This window comes from Somniosus microcephalus, chromosome 6, assembly GCF_052327205.1.
Source record: "Somniosus microcephalus isolate GS21.2 chromosome 6, FLI_Smic_1.0, whole genome shotgun sequence".
In the NCBI taxonomy this organism is placed as follows: Eukaryota; Metazoa; Chordata; class Chondrichthyes; order Squaliformes; family Somniosidae; genus Somniosus; species Somniosus microcephalus.
Window position 1 is genome coordinate 111,492,221 of NC_140992.1, and position 19,072 is coordinate 111,511,292.

The 19,072-nt window shown below is 45.0% G+C and overlaps 1 protein-coding gene across 7 annotated transcripts in view; it reads left to right on the forward strand.

The window, feature by feature from the left end:
- LOC147115992 (espin-like) overlaps positions 1 to 19,072 on the forward strand; it is a 470,195-nt gene that overhangs the window by 128,833 nt on the left and 322,290 nt on the right. For all 7 annotated transcript variants that reach the window (XR_015078729.1, XR_015078728.1, XM_085990693.1 and 4 more), the window contains exon 2: positions 13,360 to 13,550. Coding sequence is in view for 5 of the 7 variants with exons in the window: in XM_085990693.1 (XP_085846819.1) it covers positions 13,360 to 13,550 (191 nt within the window). In the remaining 2 variants the exon portion in view is untranslated. The remainder of the gene's footprint in view (positions 1 to 13,359; positions 13,551 to 19,072) is intronic.

Here is a 19,072-nt window from a genome sequence, read left to right on the forward strand (position 1 = left end):
TATACAGGAGAGATACAAGAACTGTACAATATATACAGGAGATATACAGGAATGGTACAATATATACAGGAGATATACAGGAACTGTACAATATATACAGAAGAGATACAGGAACTGTACAATATATACAGGAGAGCTACAGGAACTGCACGATATATAGAGGACATATACAGGAACTGCACAATATATACAGGAGAGATACAGGAACTGTACAATATGTACAGCAGATATACAGGGACTGTACAATATATACAGGAGAGATACAGGAACTGTACAATATATACAGGAGATATACCGGAACTGTACAATATATACAGGAGAGATACAGGAACTGTACAATATATACAGGAGATATACAGGGACTGTACAATATATACAGGAGAGATACAGGAACTGTACAATATATACAGGAGAGATACAGGGACTGTACAATATATGCAGGAGAGATACAGGAATTGTACAATATATACAGGAGATATACAGGAACGGTACAATATATACAGGAGAGATACAGGAATTGTACAATATATACAGATGAGATACAGGAACTGTACAATATATACAGGAGATATACATGAACTGTGCAATATATACAGTAGATATACAGGAACTGTACAATATATACAGGAGAGATACAGGAACTTTACAATATATACAGGAGATATACGGGAACTGTACAATATATACAGGAGAGATACAGGAACGGTACAATATATACAGGAGAGAGACAGGAACTGCACAATATATACTGGAGAGATACAGGGACAGATACAATATATACAGGAGATATACAGGAACTGTACAATATATAGACGAGAGATACAGGGACTGTACAATATATACAGGAGATATACAGGAACTGTACAATATATACAGGAGATATACAGGAACTGTACAATATATATAGGAGATATACAGGAACTGTACAATATATACAGGAGATATACAGGGACTGTTCAATATATACAGGAGAGATACAGGAATTGTACAATATATACAGATGAGATACAGGAACTGTACAATATATACAGGAGATATACATGAACTGTACAATATATACAGTAGATATACAGGAACTGTACAATATATACAGGAGAGATACAGGAACTGTACAATATATACAGGAGATATACAGGGACTGTACAGTATATAAAGAAGATATACAGGGACTGCACAATATATACAGGAGAGATACAGGAACTATACAATATATACAAGAGAGATACAGGAACTGTACAATATATACAGGAGGGAGACAGGAGCAGTACAATATATACGGGAGAGCTACAGGGACTGTACAATACACGCAGGAGAGATACAGGAACTGTACAATATATACAGGAGAGATACAGGGACTGTACAATATATACAGGAGATATACAGGAACGGTACAATATATACAGGAGAGATACAGGGACTGTACAATATATACAGGGGAGATACAGGAACAGTACAATATACACAGGAGATATACAGGAACGGTACAATATATACAGGAGATATAAAGGAACGGTACAATATATACAGGAGAGATACAGGAACTGTACAATATATACAGGAGAGATACAGGGACTGTACAATATATACAGGAGATATACAGGAACGGTACAATATATACAGGAGAGATACAGGGACTGTACAATATATACAGGAGAGATACAGGAACAGTACAATATACACAGGAGATATACAGGAAAGGTACAATATATACAGGAGATATACAGGAACGGTACAATATATACAGGAGAGATGCAGGAACTGTACAATATATACAGGAGAGATACAGGAACTGTACAATATACACAGGAGTGATACAGGGAGTGTACAATATATACAGGAGATATACAGGGACTGTACAATATAAAGAGGAGATATACAGGAACTGTACAGTATATACAGGAGATATACAGGAACTTTACAATATATACAGGAGAGATACAGGAACGGTACAATATATACAGGAGATACATTGGAACTGTACAATATATACAGGAGATATACAGGGACTGTACAATATATACAGGAGAGATACAGGAATTATACAATATATACAAGAGAGATACAGGAACTGTACAATATATACAGGAAAGAGACAGGAACTGTACAATATATACTGGAGATATACAGGGACTGTACAATATATACAGGAGATATACAGGAACAGTACAATATATACAGGAGATATACAGGAACGGTACAATATATACAGGAGAGATACAGGGACTGTACAATATATACAGGAGATATACAGGAATAGTATAATTTATACAGGATATATACAGGAACAGTACAATATATACAGGTGAGATACAGGAACTGTACAATATATACAGGAGAGATACAGAGATACTGAAACTAAGTACTCAGCCGGACCCTGACCAGCCCCAGACCAACACAGCCGTCCAAACACCAATCCGAGTGAACCAAATCATTAAAAAATGCAAAGAAACCTACCTGGAACATTGGAACAAAATAACCGAAAGCCAAAGCAGATTAGAATGATACCGGGCCCTAAAAAGAGAATATAAACTGGCAGACTACCTCACGACCATCAGAGACACAAAACAGAGACAGACCCTCACCAGGTACAGAATAAGCGACCACCAACTGGAAATTGAAAAAGGCAGATACAAGAAATCCTGGCAGCCTAGAGAGAATAGAATATGCGATCAATGTCTGGCTGGCGAGGTTGAAACAGAAATGCATTTCCTCCTAAAATGCAAAAAATTCAACACATCAAGAAACATATTATTCAACAAGCTAAGCCAAACAACCCCAGATTTCAAGGAATTGGATGATCTGTCAAAATTGAGATTAGTCCTAGGAGAAGGAGACAGACCATACCTTGGGGCTAAATATGTAACAACATGTCACAACCTGAGGACTGTTTAAAAGTAAGACTGTTTAAAATTAATATTGAACGTACCAAATGAAGTAGAAAGACTGTTTAAAATTAATATTGTTTAAAAGTAATATTGTATATACCCAACAAATGTCAAATCGATTGACACCTACAGAATGTTGGAAAACTGTACCTTTTTGCTATGTAAGCTTTGGCAATATGGTTCTCTGTAAACTTTCATGCCAATAAAGCATTTGAACTGAGAACTGAGAACTACAGGAACTGTACAATATATACAGGAGAGATAAAGGGACTGTACAATATATACAGGAGATATACAGGGACTGTGCAATATATGCAGGAGAGATACAGGAACTATACAATATATACAGGAGAGATACAGGAACTGTACTATATATACAGGAGAGAGACAGGAACTGTACAATATATACAGGAGAGATACAGGGACTGTACAATATATAGAGGAGATATACAGGAACTGTACAATATATACAGGAGATATACAGGAACTTTACAATATATACAGGAGAGATACAGGAATTGTACAATATATACAGATGAGATACAGGAACTGTACAATATATACAGGAGATATACATGAACTGTACAATATATACAGTAGATATACAGGAACTGTACAATATATACAGGAGAGATACAGGAGCTGTACAATATATACAGGAGATATACAGGAACTGTACAATATATACAGGAGATATACAGGAACTGTACAATATATACAGGAGAGATACAGGAATTGTACATTATATACAGATGAGATACAGGAACTGTACAATATATACAGGAGATATACAGGAACTGTACAATATATACAGTAGATATGCAGGAACTGTACAATATATACAGGAGAGATACAGGAACTGTACAATATATACAGGAGATCTACAGGGATTGTACAGTATATAAAGGAGATATACAGGAACTGTACAATATATACAGGAGTGATACAGGAACTATACAATATATACAAGAGAGATACAGGAACTGTACAATATATACAGGAGAGAGACAGGAACTGTACAATATATACAGGAGAGATACAGGGACTGTACAATATATACAGGAGATATACAGGAACTGTACAATATATACAGGAGATATGCAGGAACTCTACAATATATACAGGAGACATACAGGGACTGTACAATATATGCAGGAGAGATACAGGAACTGTACAATATATACAGGAGATATACAGGAATGGTACAATATATACAGGAGATATACAGGAACGGTACAATATATACAGGAGAGATACAGGAACTGTACAATATATACAGGAGAGATACAGGGACTGTACAATATATACAGGAGATATACAGGAACAGTACAATATATACAGGAGATATACAGGAACAGTACACTATATACAGGAGATATACAGGAATGGTACAATATATACAGGAGAGATACAGGAACTGTACAATATATACAGGAGAGATACAGGAACGGTACAATATATACAGGAGAGATACAGGAACTGTACAATATATACAGGAGAGATACAGGGACTGTACAATATATACAGGAGATATACAGGAACAGTACAATATATACAGGAGATATACAGGAACGGTACACTATATACAGGAGATATACAGGAATGGTACAATATATACAGGAGAGATACAGGAACTGTACAATATATACAGGAGAGATACAGGAACTGTACAATATATACAGGAGTGATACGGGGATGTACAATATATACAGGAGATATACAGGAACTGTACAATATATACAGGAGATATACAGGAACTGTACAATATATACAGGAGAGATACAGGAACGGTACAATATATACAGGAGATACATTGGAACTGTACAATATATACAGGAGATATACAGGGACTGTACAATATATACAGGAGATATACAGGGACTGTACAATATATACAGGAGATATACAGGAACAGTACAATATATACAGGAGTTATACAGGAACGGTACAATATATACAGGAGAGATACAGGAACGGTACAATATATACAGGAGATACATTGGAACTGTACAATATATACAGGAGATATACAGGGACTGTACAATATATACAGGAGATATACAGGGACTGTACAATATATACAGGAGATATACAGGAACAGTACAATATATACAGGAGTTATACAGGAACGGTACAATATATACAGGAGAGATACAGGGACTGTACAATATATACAGGAGATATACAGGAACAGTATAATATATACAGGAGATATACAGGAACGGTACAATATATACAGGAGATATACAGGAACGGTACAATATATACATTAGATATACAGGAACTGTACAATATATACAGGAGAGATACAGGAACTGTACAATATATACAGGAGAGATAAAGGGACTGTACAATATATACAGGAGATATACAGGAAATGTACAATACACACAGGAGATATACTGGAATGGTACAATATATACAGAAGAGATACAGGAACTGTACAATATATACAGGATAGATTCAGGAACTATACAATATATACAGGAGATATACAGGACCTGTACAATATATACAGGAGATATACAGGAACTGTACAATATATACAGGAGAGATACAGGAACAGTACAATATATACAGGAGATATACAGGGACTGTACAATATATACAGGAGAGATACAGGAACTGTAGAATATATACAGGAGATATACAGGAACTGTACAATATATACAGGAGAGATACAGGAACTGTACAATATATGCAGGAGATATACACGCGTTGTACAAGGGTATATTTGAGCAAACACATTAAGGGAATCTTTGGAAATGGGGACTGGGCCTATGCGTTTTACAAAATGGAATGTGACAGAAATCTATAAAAAGTCACAAAGGAAAAACCGGGGGAATAACAGGCCAGTCGGCCTGAGGTACAATGAAGGGAAATATACTGGAATGTGTCCTGATGGAGCAACTGGTGAACCACCTGGAGAAGTAGGGATCTATAAGAGAGCGCCAGCCTGGCTTCACGAGAGGGAAGTCCCACTTCAACCAGCCGCCTGACGTTCTCTGCGTAGGTAACTAACCTTGCGGACAGGGAAGCTCACTGGATGCTGTTTATTTTAGATGTCAGCAAAGCTTTTGACATAGTGACTGGTCCAGAAGGTTAGAAGGCGCGGCATAAGTGGAACGCTGCTGAATTGGATCTAGAATTGGCTGAAAAAGATGCAGGAAAGACCGGTTGTACCTTCAGCTGAATCGGCATAAAAGGAGGCAACTTGTGGGGTGCATCAGGGAGTGGTGGTGGTGCCGGTGCTGCTTATAACGTACAGAAATGACTTGGAAGCGGGGACAGAAACAAAACAAGTTTATAGATGATATCAAAATGGGAGGGACTGCAAACGACTGGGAACAAATACAGATGGACCTGTATAGAGTGGGGAGCTGGGCTGCCAAGTGACGATTTGTTGTGGACAAGTGCCAAGTCATGAGATTGGGAAAGGATAATAAACAGTAGTTGTATAAGCTAAGCTATAGGTCACAGGAGAGAAATTTGGAGATACTGGCAGATAAATCACTGAAGCCATCAGCAGAGTGTGTGCAGCAGTAAAACTAGCCAGAGCTAAATAATCTTGGGAAATTTGTACTGAGCACTGGTCCGGGCCCACATGGAGTATTGTGCAGAGTTCTGATCACCGTGTTATGAGAAAGTCACTAAGGCATTGGAGAGGGTGCAGTGAAGGATTAGGCACCAAGTTATGAGGAGAGGCTGAAGACGCTGGGGATGTTTACACTGAAGAGAAGGGTCAGCGGTGATCTTAGTATTCAAGATCCTAAAGAGGTGTAGACAAGATAAATGTCAGTATGTGTCCTTCATCGTCACTGGGTCAAAATCCTGGAACTCCCTACCTAACAGCACTGTGGGAGCACCTTCACTGCAGCAGCTCACCACCGCCTTCTCAAGGGCAACTAGGGATGGGCAATAAATGCCAGCCTTGCCAGCAACGCTCACTTCCTGAGAATCAACTTCAAAAAACATAGTCAAAGACTCCAGAACAAAAGGGCATAGCCTTAAACTTAGACAAATTTATGAGCACAATAGGTTGTTAGGGAGAGGAATTGCCTTGGTGTAGAAAGCAGTCGATTCAGAGAGACTTCACTTTTTGGGAAATAAAACATTTTCGCACAGAAGTTACAGCTGTACACTGTGGCCTAGAAATTGAGTTTGCGCTGCACCAGGGCTTTAGCGCTGGAAGTTAGCGCCGGTGCTAAGTCCCTTTGTGCGCGCCAAAAATTCAGTAGCGCCGCGCCCAAACGGCTGCCAGCGCTACTGATGGGTTTTAGCGCCTGAAAACTGGCGCAACGCGCCGCATTGCGGCGCTATTCCGGTGCTGCGGCGCCCGCTGCGGTGCGGCAGGCTTGGGAAGTGCAGGCCTCCTCCTTCCGTTAAGGAGGAGCTGCCTGCACCCGGCCGCGGCCCGCGCAAATCTCTTCAAAAATGAGCCCGGCACCTCGGACAAGTGCCGGGCTTGCATCTGTTCCGGGGGCGGGGGGGGGAGAAGTCCGGGGAGGGAGCTGCGGGCAGGTGGCCGGCGGGAAAGCGGCCGGCCGCCGCGCCTCCTTAAAGCGCCGGCGCAGACTCCGGCAACACTCGTTTGCCGGAGTCTTCGTTGCGGCTGCCACTGGCGAGGCGGCCGCAACTGAATTTCGGCTTGGGGCTGGGTTACCACGGCAACCGGGACGCTGCGCACACCGATGACGTCATTGGCGCCGGCGCAGCGCTACCGGTCTACCGCCGCGGAAGGGCCCCAGGCAATTTAGGAACCGGCGCCAATTGCAGCGCTAGGCCCTCTAGCGCCGCAAAATCGGTGCTAAGGGCACTGAATTTCTAGGCCTGATTGGAAAGGCATGTGCAATGAAAAGACGTGGTTGGCCTGGCAGGTAAGTAGCGTGGCAGTGGAACTGTAGGGCATTGTAATTTATTGCAGGAGACAGGGAGAACTGGTCATGGAACAGGCCCACGGGGGCAGCAGTAGAAGACATCCTGCACAATGTTCTGCCAAATGGCTCTTGAACTGCCAATGGTGCTGGTGTTGGCCACTCTTCTGGTCCCTCAGCTGCTCCGTGTGAATGGTTGTTTGGGTAGCGAGGATGTGGAGAGTGCAGCAAACCACGATGACCTGAGAAACTTAGACTGGGTTGGGACAGCAGGGGTTTGTGGAGTATGTAACCTATTCCACCTTAAGAGAACTTAAGCCTGTTCCACCTTAAGAGATGAACTACTTTCTCTGGCTGCTGTATACGTAATACCGGTGGTGACCACCGGTATATAAGCACTGTGTAGTAAGATTGTATTTAGTATAGTCCTGACCTCCAACCAGTAAAGACCTGTTGAACTTTAATCTTGTAGTCTGTGTGTTATTAATTACAACTAGAACACACAGACTTTACAGTGGCGATGAGTCAGATTCTTACCCTGCGGCAGTTATACCCACGGCGGCTTCGTCCACAGAACGGACGTCGAAGAGAGGCTTCCACCCTCATCACCCTGCTGGAAGACACGTCGCGCGGCAGACATCGAGAAACCAGAGTGCAGAAGACATCCTGAACTCGAAGCCTCCATCAGCGGCTGTCAGCTATCTTCTTTCCACCTCAGTAGTGGGTAAGCCGGGCAGCGACGCGACCAGAAAGTCGGCCGCGTTGGCTGTACAGACGGGGAGGGAAGACGGAGGAATAAGGGTGGTGAGATCGATCGTGACCGGAGATAAGGGCCGGGCCGCATTCGGGCCGAAAGGCGCAGCGCGGGGACATCGATCGCGGTTGGTGATAAGGGCCGGGCCGCATTCGGGCTAAAAAGGCGCAGCGTCTGGGGGCAAATGAAGGCGCGAGAGCCGTGGTGAAGCGGAGACAGCGTCGGGGGATGGGTGAAGACCGCCAAGCACGGGAAAACTGCCATTTTGTAGGCGGAGGACGAAGACAAGAGCGCGGAAGCCGCCATCTTGGATAAAAATTAAAATAAATTAAATTGCAACGATGCCTAAACATGGGAACATTAATACCTTTGACAGCGACATCGAAGATTGGGCTATGTATGTAGAACGCATACAAAATTATTGTAAAGCAAATAAAATCCCAGATGAAGAGAAAGCACTAACATTATTAAACTTAATGGGTGCGAAGACATACGGGCAATTGAAACACCTTTTATCACCAGACGAACCGGCGGATAAGACATTCGAGGAGATTGTTACTGTCCTGAAAAATCACCTAAACCCCACGCCGCTGATGCTAGCAGAACGATTTAAATTTTACAGCAGAAGGCAGCTGAAGGATGAAAGCAATGCTGAATAGCAAAGTACTGTCAATTCGGAACGAGACTGACAGAGGCGCTACGAGATAAATTTGTGTGTGGTTTATTAAAAGAAGATACACAAAAGCGATTGCTCAAGGAGAATGAGCTGACGCTTGAGAAAGCGGTCATGATGGCAGCAGCACACGAAGCCACAGCGAGAGGCACGGCAGTAATGCAGCTACGGTCACCGGAACTCAGTACAAATAAATTGGGTTCCTCTTTGAGTACTGTAAAATGTTATCGTTGCGGAAAGACAACGCACGATCAGAACCAGTGTTGGTTTAAAAACCAAGAATGCAGAACGTGTGGCAGGCTTGGCCACATAGCTAAAGTATGCCGGTCAGGAAAGAAGACCAGCAACAAAAAGTCACCGCAAGGAAAATACATAAAGGTACACAAGGTGACAAAGAACAGTTCGACCGAACAGAAGTCAGATTCAGACGCTAGCAGTAATGAACTGGGTAGCTTAAGAGTACGCAACGTTGGTAAGGATGCAGATCTCCAGACAATTTGGGTCACCCTTCAGATAGCAGGAGTCCAAGTAAAGGTGGAATTGGACACTGGATCGGCATTGATGGTCATGAATAAGAAAGATTACATAAAGTTATTCCAACATATTCCCCTACGGGATACGGAGATTATATTGAAAACATACACGGGGCAAAGAGTGTACCCCATCAGAAAGATAGAGGTAAAAGTGGTCCAAAAGGGCGAAGAAAGCCAAGTAATGGACTTATATGTGCTACCTGAAGGAGGTCCACCACTACTGGGACGGGAGTGGATTAGGAAAATGAATATGGACTGGCACTCCTTGAAGGCACTAATGGTAGATTCCGGGGAAACAGATGTCAAACCTAAACGATTGTCCAGAATATTGGATGATGCTAAAGAGGTGTTCCAGCAGGGACTGGGAACACTGAGAGGAATTACGGCAAACATCAAGATTGATGAACATGCACACCCAAAATTTTTTAAAGCCAGACCGGTACCCTATGCAATACGACCTACTGTAGAAGCGGAACTGGAAGCGCTAGAACGTTCAGGTGTACTGTCTAAGGTAGATTGGAGTGAGTGGGCTATGCCCATTGTTCCCGTTATGAAACGTCCTTCGAGCAACAAGCCAGGAGAACCAGGGAAGGTTCGCATCTGTGGAGATTTCAAAATCACCGTTAATCCGGTGCTTCACACGGTGCAGTATCCGCTTCCGTGGATTGAGGATATTTTTCCTTCGTTGTCTGGCGGGAAACACTTCACCAAGATAGACCTGGCGCAGGCGTACTTGCAGATGGAGGTTGAAGAAGAGTCACGCCAATACCTCACGATCAACACGCATCGAGGTTTGTACCGGTACAATAGGCTGGTTTTTGGAGTGGCATCGGCTCCAGCAATTTGGCAGAGGGCCATGGAGCAGGTATTACAGGGAATTCCAGGCACACAATGTTACCTGGATGATATTCTGATCACAGGTGATGGTGATGAAGAACACCTCGCAAACTTGGAACTGGTGCTCAACAGACTGAAAGAGTATGGACTTAGAGTTAATCGGCAGAAATGTGAGTTCTTCCAGAAGCGGATCTCGTACTGTGGTCATGTCATTGACCGGGAGGGGCTTCATAAGTCTCCTGACAAGATAGAGGCAGTTGTAAAGGCTCCCGCTCCGGATAATGTCTCTCAGTTGAGGTCGTTTCTAGGATTGATTAACTATTACCATAAATTTCTACCAAATCTATCCACGGTACTGCACCCACTAAACGCTCTTTTACAGAAGGGGGTACCATGGGAATGGAGCGAAAACTGTAAGAAGGCATTTCGCAAAAGCAAAGAATTGATCACCTCAGAGGAAGTGTTGGCTCACTTCAACCCGACACTGCCTATTCGGTTGGCTTGTGATGCTTCTCCATATGGTATTGGGGCAGTACTCTCACACAAGTTGCCAAATGGCACGGAAAGGCCAGTCGCGTTTGCATCCAGATCATTGACCTCCGCTGAGCGCAACTATGTGCAGATCGATAGGGAGGCTCTCAGCCTTGTATGGGGAGTGAAGAAGTTTAATCATTACCTGCAGGGCCAAAAATTCACACTTCTGACAGACCATCAGCCGTTGGTATCCATTTTTAACCCTAAGAAGGGTGTTTCAGTGATGACAGCACAGCGTCTCCAGAGATGGTCCCTTTTCCTAGGGGCACATCAATATCAAATAGAATTCAAAAGTACGAAGCAGCATGGCAATGCTGATGGGCTGTCGCGCCTGCCACTACCTGAAGAAGAAGAAACGACGAAAGTTGACCCTGTTGAGTTATTTCATTCGACCATCATCGAGTGTTTACCAGTCACCAATGCAAGTATTGAAAGAGAAACCAGGAATGACCCGACACTGTCCAGAGTCTACGAGGTGACAGTGAAAGGATGGCCAACACGTGGTGATCCTCTGTTACCGGCATTCTCGGCAAGGCGAGACCAGCTGTCCATCTGCCATGGTACTTTGATGTACGGGACAAGAGTGATTATTCCTCCCAAGTTAAGGGAAAGAGTTCTAAAAGAACTGCATGAAGGTCATCTGGGGGGAGTTAAGATGAAAAGTCTTGCTAGGGCTTATGTATGGTGGCCAGGTATTGACCAACAGATAGAGGAGTTGACGAAAAGCTGCGCTGGGTGCCAAAAAGTGCAAAATGCACCTCTGATCGCACCACTACACCCATGGGAATGGCCTTCAGCCCCATGGCAACGCGTACATATTGACTTTGCTGGTCCATTCATGGTCTCCATGTTCCTAATTGCGGTGGACGCACATTCCAAATGGCCAGAAGTGATCAAGATGAATACCACTACTTCAGAAAAGACAATTGCGGTGTTAAGAACAATATTCGCAAGGAACGGATTGCCAGAACAGATCTGTTCGGACAACGGACCACAGTTCGTGTCGGAAGAATTCCAAAAATTCTTAAAGAAGAATGGGGTGAAACATTATACCTCTGCCCCATATCATCCGGCGACAAACGGGTTGGCCGAGAGATTTGGCCAAACATTCAAAAAGGCAATAAAGGCCATGAACGATGATCAGATTCCGCTACAGCACAAGGTGGACAATTTCCTAATGGCGTATCGAAACGCCGCTCATGCAGTGACTAACCAAAGTCCTGCCATGATGTTTTATAACAGGAGGTTGCGGTCCAGGTTGGACTTGTTAAAACCAAATGTGCGGAGGGAAGTGGAAAACAAACAGTTCCGGCATATTAATAACAAGTCCACTCGAAGTTTCGAAGTAGGACAACCAGTGTTGGCTAGGGGCTATGGAAGCAAAAAATGGCAGTCCGGAACAATTCGGGCCAGACAAGGACCTCTGATGTACACAGTAGATATTGGTAACAATGTGATAAGGCGTCATGCGGATCAACTGGTAGAATCAAGAGCAAGGGTCGAACCCATGGTTGCGACAGAGACAACTGTGGAAGACGTTAATGAACCTGAAGCATCAACCTCGGCAGGGACTGTACCTGATGATGACGTCCAATACATAGGAAACCAACAAGAAGAGTCACCTCAGCAACAAGAATCAGAGACCACTGAAAGGCGTTATCCAGACCGAATCAGAAGGCCTCCTGAGAGACTGAACCTTTGAACTGTTTATACCTGAAGTTATATATGTAATATATGTTATGATGTTATGTTAAATGGGGATATGACTATTAAGCTAAAAAGGGAGGATTGTGGTGTATGTAACCTGTTCCACCTTAAGAGAACTTAAGCCTGTTCCACCTTAAGAGATGTACTACTTTCTCTGGCTGCTGTATATGTAATACCGGTGGTGACCACCGGTATATAAGCACTGTGTAGTAAGATTGTATTTAGTATAGTCCTGACCTCCAACCAGTAAAGACCTGTTGAACTTTAATCTTGTAGTCTGTGTGTTATTAATTACAACTAGAACACACAGACTTTACAGGGTTCAAATTAAGAAATGTTATCAAATGAGGGATTACCAATTTAATGCTCAATTAGGAGCAATCTTGTGCTGTCATCCACCATGTACTAAGAACTGGATTGAAACTCTCGACCCATTTTCTGCAGGACACTGAGAGCCAGCAGAGACAAGAGACTTCCACACGCAGGTAGAGCTGTTGATTTGATCTGTATACTGATGGGGTTTTTTTTGCCAATGATCCTCAGCAAAATATTTCTCCTTCAGGACTGCGATGACTATGGTGCATCTGTCCTGCACCTGGCAGCTCGATTTGGCCGCTTGGACACGGTGCGGTGGTTGCTGCAGGCGGGATGCGATCCCACGATGGAGACGGACAATGGGGCAGTGCCAGCGCACTATGCGGCAGCAAAGGGCGACTCTGCGTGTTTGAAACTCCTCATCGACCAGGCACCGAGGTGAGAGATTCACGTCGAGAGGCGTCTAAAAAAAAAATCCATTGTTAACAACTTGCACCTGACGGCTTTTAAAGGAGAATGAATACAGGTTCAATCCACACTCTGTGCGGAGTTAGCCGATCTCACCGCAATTGCCCCGGTTCAGAGATGGGAGAAACCAGGGCTTCTGCTCCTGATCACTGTCCAGTGACCCATTTAAACCGAGGGCCCATCTGCCCTCTCAGGTGGACGTTAAAAATCCCATGGCACTCTTTAGAAGAAGAGTTTTCCCTGGTATCCTGGCCAAAATTTATCCCTCAACCAACACCTAAAAACAGATTATTTGGTCATTATCACGTGTGCGTGTGTGTGCACGCGTGTGTGCGCGCGTGTGTGTGTGTGCATGTATGTGCACGCCTGTGTGTATATATGCGTGTGTGCATGTGTGTGTGCACATGTGTGTATGCGTGCATGTGCATGCGTGCGTATGTGTGTGTGTACGTGTGTGCATGTGTGTGAGTGTGCGTGTGTGTGCGTAGCGAAGACGGGCTCAGCTGTTGTGCTTTGGGTTTTTTTTCAGTACATTGTGGAGGTTTGCTTGGAGCTGGTGTACTCAGTCACAGCCCTTGTCCCTTGGCCAGCTCCCCTGGGCAGCAGCAGACGCACAGCAGTCTGGGTGCCCCGGGAGCCGATGGTCGAGCACTTTTAACGGGCCCGGCGGGAAACTTCGTCCGCGCTGCGCTGGAAAATATCGCCCGGGAAGGAGCTCACGATGCTCGTGGCCTCGGAGGAGCTGCCGGTGTTGATGGCGAACCTGCCGTGATGTTTAACCGCTATGCGGACACTCACTGTCGGGGCTCCCGGGTGAAAAATGGATACTTGAACAAGGGACTGAGAGGGACTGAAAGTTGAACAGCATTACAGTGCTACATTAATACCTGTACAGCACGATAGTGTTAAATCTGCCCTCTTTTATTTGGTGTTATACGACTTGTTTCAATTCAGTTCAACTTATCACCATGAATAAAATTCAAACTGAATTACTTTGGTAAGGAGCTGTAAAGAGCCCTCTGTTTGAAGGCCTGAACTCTGATAGCCGCTGAACATCTGCTGAATCGCTCCCGTGCCAGACGTCTTTGTCAGGCTATTGTAACGTGCTACCTGCCAGCTGTTTAGCTGATTAACGATGCGTGGGACAGCCGTGGCCTTTCACAGACCCTGCTCTCAGGTGCTGTCTGTTTCGGGATCAATCAGTACTTCATATCTAATGCAGATTTTTCCCTTTCATCCACTTACTGATGTGTTCCAGCTCCATTTCACCCATTCCCGGCACAGTGCCACTCCAAGCAGCCCACCTCCAGATCCTTTCAAAGACGCAGAAACATTGCTCTCCGCCACGACTACTTTAAGGCTCCTCTTCAAGCTATCTCCGAACACACTGCTGTTGAACAATATGCTTTACTGTCAGGGAGTCTCACAGGTTTCCTGAGACTCGCATTGACTTTTCTCAGACACATTGCCAATCCTTGCCTCTGGTTGCCCTGCATCTTTCGTTGGAGGCCGCTGAAGAATCCTGAGTGGGTCAGGCCCATCACCTGCTCCTGCTCCGCTCACTGGGATCTAATTTCCAGTGCGGGGGTAGGTGGGGGGGTGGGGGGTGGTGGGCGGTTGGGTCCTTCAACAGGCATTAGGCCACTAATTAACATATACAAGGTAACTAACGCCTGCTTTAGGCAAATGCCCGGGACGGCTAAAACATGGGGCCTGATGAATTTAGCAGTGGCCTGTCCGTGTGCGCGGATTGGGCACAGGACATCCCACTGTGAACATTTATCAACGTTGCATCCGTTTTACGCCCATGCCTTCTTCTTCTTAGGTAGTCCCTTGGAACCGAGGATGACTTGCTTCCACACTAAAAATGAGTTCTCAGGTGACTGATGAGTCCAATGCGGGACCTACAGTCTCTGTCACAGGTGGGGCAGACAGTGGTTGAAGGGGCGGGTGGGTGGGTGCTTGGGTTGGCGTGCGCTCCTTTCACTGTTTGCGCTTGGCTTCCGCTTGCTCCCGGCGAAGAGACTCAAGGTATTCGGTGCCTTCCCGGATGCTTCTCCTCCACTTTGTGCGGTCTTGGGCCAGGGATTCCCAGGTGTCGGTGGGGATGTTGCACTTTTTCAAGGAGGCTTTGAGGGTGTCCTTGAAGCGTTTCCTCTGCCCACCTGGGGCTCTCTTGCCGTGTCGGAGCTCTGAGTAGAGCGATTACTCTGGGAGTCTCGTATCGGGCATGCAGACGATGTGGCTCGTCCATCGGAGCTGATCAAGCGTGGTCAAAGCTTCGATGCTGAGGATGTTGGCCTGAGCAAGAACACTGACATTGGTGCGCCTATCCTGCCAATGGATTTGCAGGATCTTGCGGAGGCAGTGTTGGTGGTATCTCTCCAGTGCTTTGAGGTGCCTACTGCACATGGTCCATGTCTCTGAAGCATACAGGAGGGCAGGTATCACTACTACTCTGTAGACCATGAGCTTGGTGCTGGGTTTGAGGTCCTGGTCTTCAAACACTCTCTTCTTCAGGCACACGCATACCAATTTCTACCCCAATGAGTGTGAGCAAGCTATTCAACAATAGGGACCATTACAGCTGAGATTCATCTCGTCCGTGCCCAGTACCCACTCTTACATGGTTCATAAGGATGCCATTCACTTGATTGGTGCTCATACCCCACTGCTCGAAGCCTATTTCCCTACTCTTTCCCTGGACTCTTTTAAACCTTCGCGGTGATCAGGAGCGGGAACCCGGGAACCTAGGCTCGTTTTCTCCTAGCAGCTCCAGATGAGGTGAAGTGTCTCCAGCTTCGGAGCTGAAGTAGATCCAGCGTTATTCCAGTTTAATGGGATCCACTTAGAAGCCAGCTCCATTTCCACTGGCTCACGTTTCAAGCCAGCCTTTAAGTAGTAGCTGACACATAGCAATCACTGCACTGTGTTCCAATGCCTGGCCTTCCCCACGCTTTTTAATTAAACGTGAGTTTTATATGAATTTGATAAATCTATAGGAATGAATCACAGAATGATACAGCATAGAAGGAGGCCATTCGGTCCACTGTGCCTGTGCTGGCTCTTTGAAAGAGCTATCCAATTAATCCCACTCCCCTGCTCTTTCTCCGTAGCCCTGTATTAATCCAATTCCCTTTTGAAAGTTACTATTGAATCTGCTTCCACCACCCTTTCAGGCAGTGCATTCCAGATCATCACAACTCACTCTGCAAAGCAACATTTCATCTCATCTCCCCTCTGGTTCTTTTGTCAATTCTCTTCAATCTGTGTCCTCTGGTTACTGACCCTCCTGCCACTGGAAACAGTTTCTCCCCGTCTACTCTATCAAAACCATTCACAATTTTGAGCACCTCTATTAAACCTGCTCTTAACCTTCTCTATCTGAGGAGAATAACCCCAACTTCTCCAGTCTCTCCACGTAACTGGAGTTTCTCGTCCCTAGTACCATTCTAGTAAATCAGCTCTGTGCCATCTCCAAGGCCTGTTTAAATATATAACCCTCTTTAAGTTTGATTAAACTGTAAACACCCTGCACATTATCAACAGGAACACAGCAAGTGACCCTTTCCCAGCACATTAAGCATTTCTGTACAGTTGCATAGTAGGATTGATGGAGTCTTTGCCCAGGGTGGGGTACTTGGCCACTGCTAGTGTGGATTGAAATATTGTGGGCAGTGTGCCACACATTTCCTCATCTGTGCTCATGGGAGACCAGGCCCCTCACCGTGGGTGACAACTCGGAAAATCAACCTCAGTGACTACAAGGGGAACTCAGCGGGAGTCACCAACACCGATCCCTCCCTACCATACGAACAGAATACTTTTTATGCTCGCTTTGAGTGGGAGAACACTGAGCCGGCCATTAAAACCCCCAGCCACCCAGAGGATTACACATTACAGCTGACTGAATCCGAGGTCCGGAGAACCTTCAGGAGAGTGAAAGCACGGAAGGCAGCCGGCCCAGATGGGGTTTCACCCCATGTCTTCAAGACCTGCGCAGACCAGCTGGCTCCTGTGTTCACGGACATTTTTAACATCTCATTGCAGCAGTCTGTTGTACCAGTGTGCTTCAAGGAGACAACCATTGTGCCGTTACCTAAGAAGACCAAGGTAACAGGCCTCAATGACTATCGACCCGTGGCTCTAACATCCATAGCCATTAAGTGCCTGGAAAAGCTGGTCATGACACACATAAGCAGCATCATATCCGATTCCTTGGACCCGTTCCAGTTCGCATATAGGGCGAACAGGTCTGTAGACGATGCCATCTCCCTAACACTACACACTGCCCTGGAACACCTAGACAGGAGGGACACTTACGTCAGACTGTTGTTCATTGACTACAGTTCTGCATTTAATACTATTATTCCCTCCAAGCTGGTCCTGAAACTGAGGGACCTAGGCCTGGGCACCCCCATCTGCAATTGGATTCTGGATTTCCTGACTGGTAGGCCTCAAGTGGTGAAAATAGGGAACAACACCTCATCCACTCTGGTTCTCAACACCGGAGCGCCACAAGGCTGCTGCCTCAGTCCTTGGCTGTACTCTCTGTTTACACATGACTGTACAGCCATACACAGCAATAACTGGATTATCAAGTTTGCCGACGACACCACAGTAATTGGCCTGATAAGCAACGATGACGAGACGGAGTACAGAGATGAGATAGTCCAGCTGATGAGATGGTGCAATGACAACAACCTTGCCCTGAACGTTATCAAAACTAAGGAGCTCATCGTGGACTTCAGAAGCCACCGAGGGAACCATCGCCCCATCAGCATAGACGGGACACCAGTGGAAGTCGTCAGTTGCTTCCGATTCCTGGGTCTGCAGATCTCTGATGACCTGGCCTGGAACCATAATACTGAGGCTATGCTGAAGAAGGCACACCAGCGCCTTTACCCTCTACGGTGCCTGAGGAAATGCGGCATAAGCACACAGTGGCTTGTGAACTTTTACCGCGGCACCATAGAGAGTGTCTTGACGAGTGGTGTCAATGTGTGGTATGGTAACACCACTGCACAGAACAAGAAAGCCATCCAGAGAGTTGTGAATACGGCAGAAAAGATCATCGGGTGCGCACTTCCGTCCATCGAGGAGATCTTCCAGACCAGGTGCCGGAACAAGGCCCGCTTCATCATCCAGGATCCCAATCACCCTGGGCACAAACTGTTCTCCCTCCTGCGGTCCGGACGTCGGTACTGCAGCATCCGAACCAGGACCAGCAGGTTTAAGAACAGTTTCTATCCACAGGCAGTGCGCCTACTGAACTGCTAATCGCACTGCCCCATATATTATAGTTATATGTTTATGTAAATATATATATTATATTCATATTACCATATATTTATCATATTACATTACTATTATTTCCAGTGGTAATTGAGGCTTTTTTTGTCCTATTCATCATATCCTGCAACTTGGACTGTTATTGCTATACTTTTTGCTTATTTGCTTATTGTTTTTATTTATACTTGTTTTTATTTTTT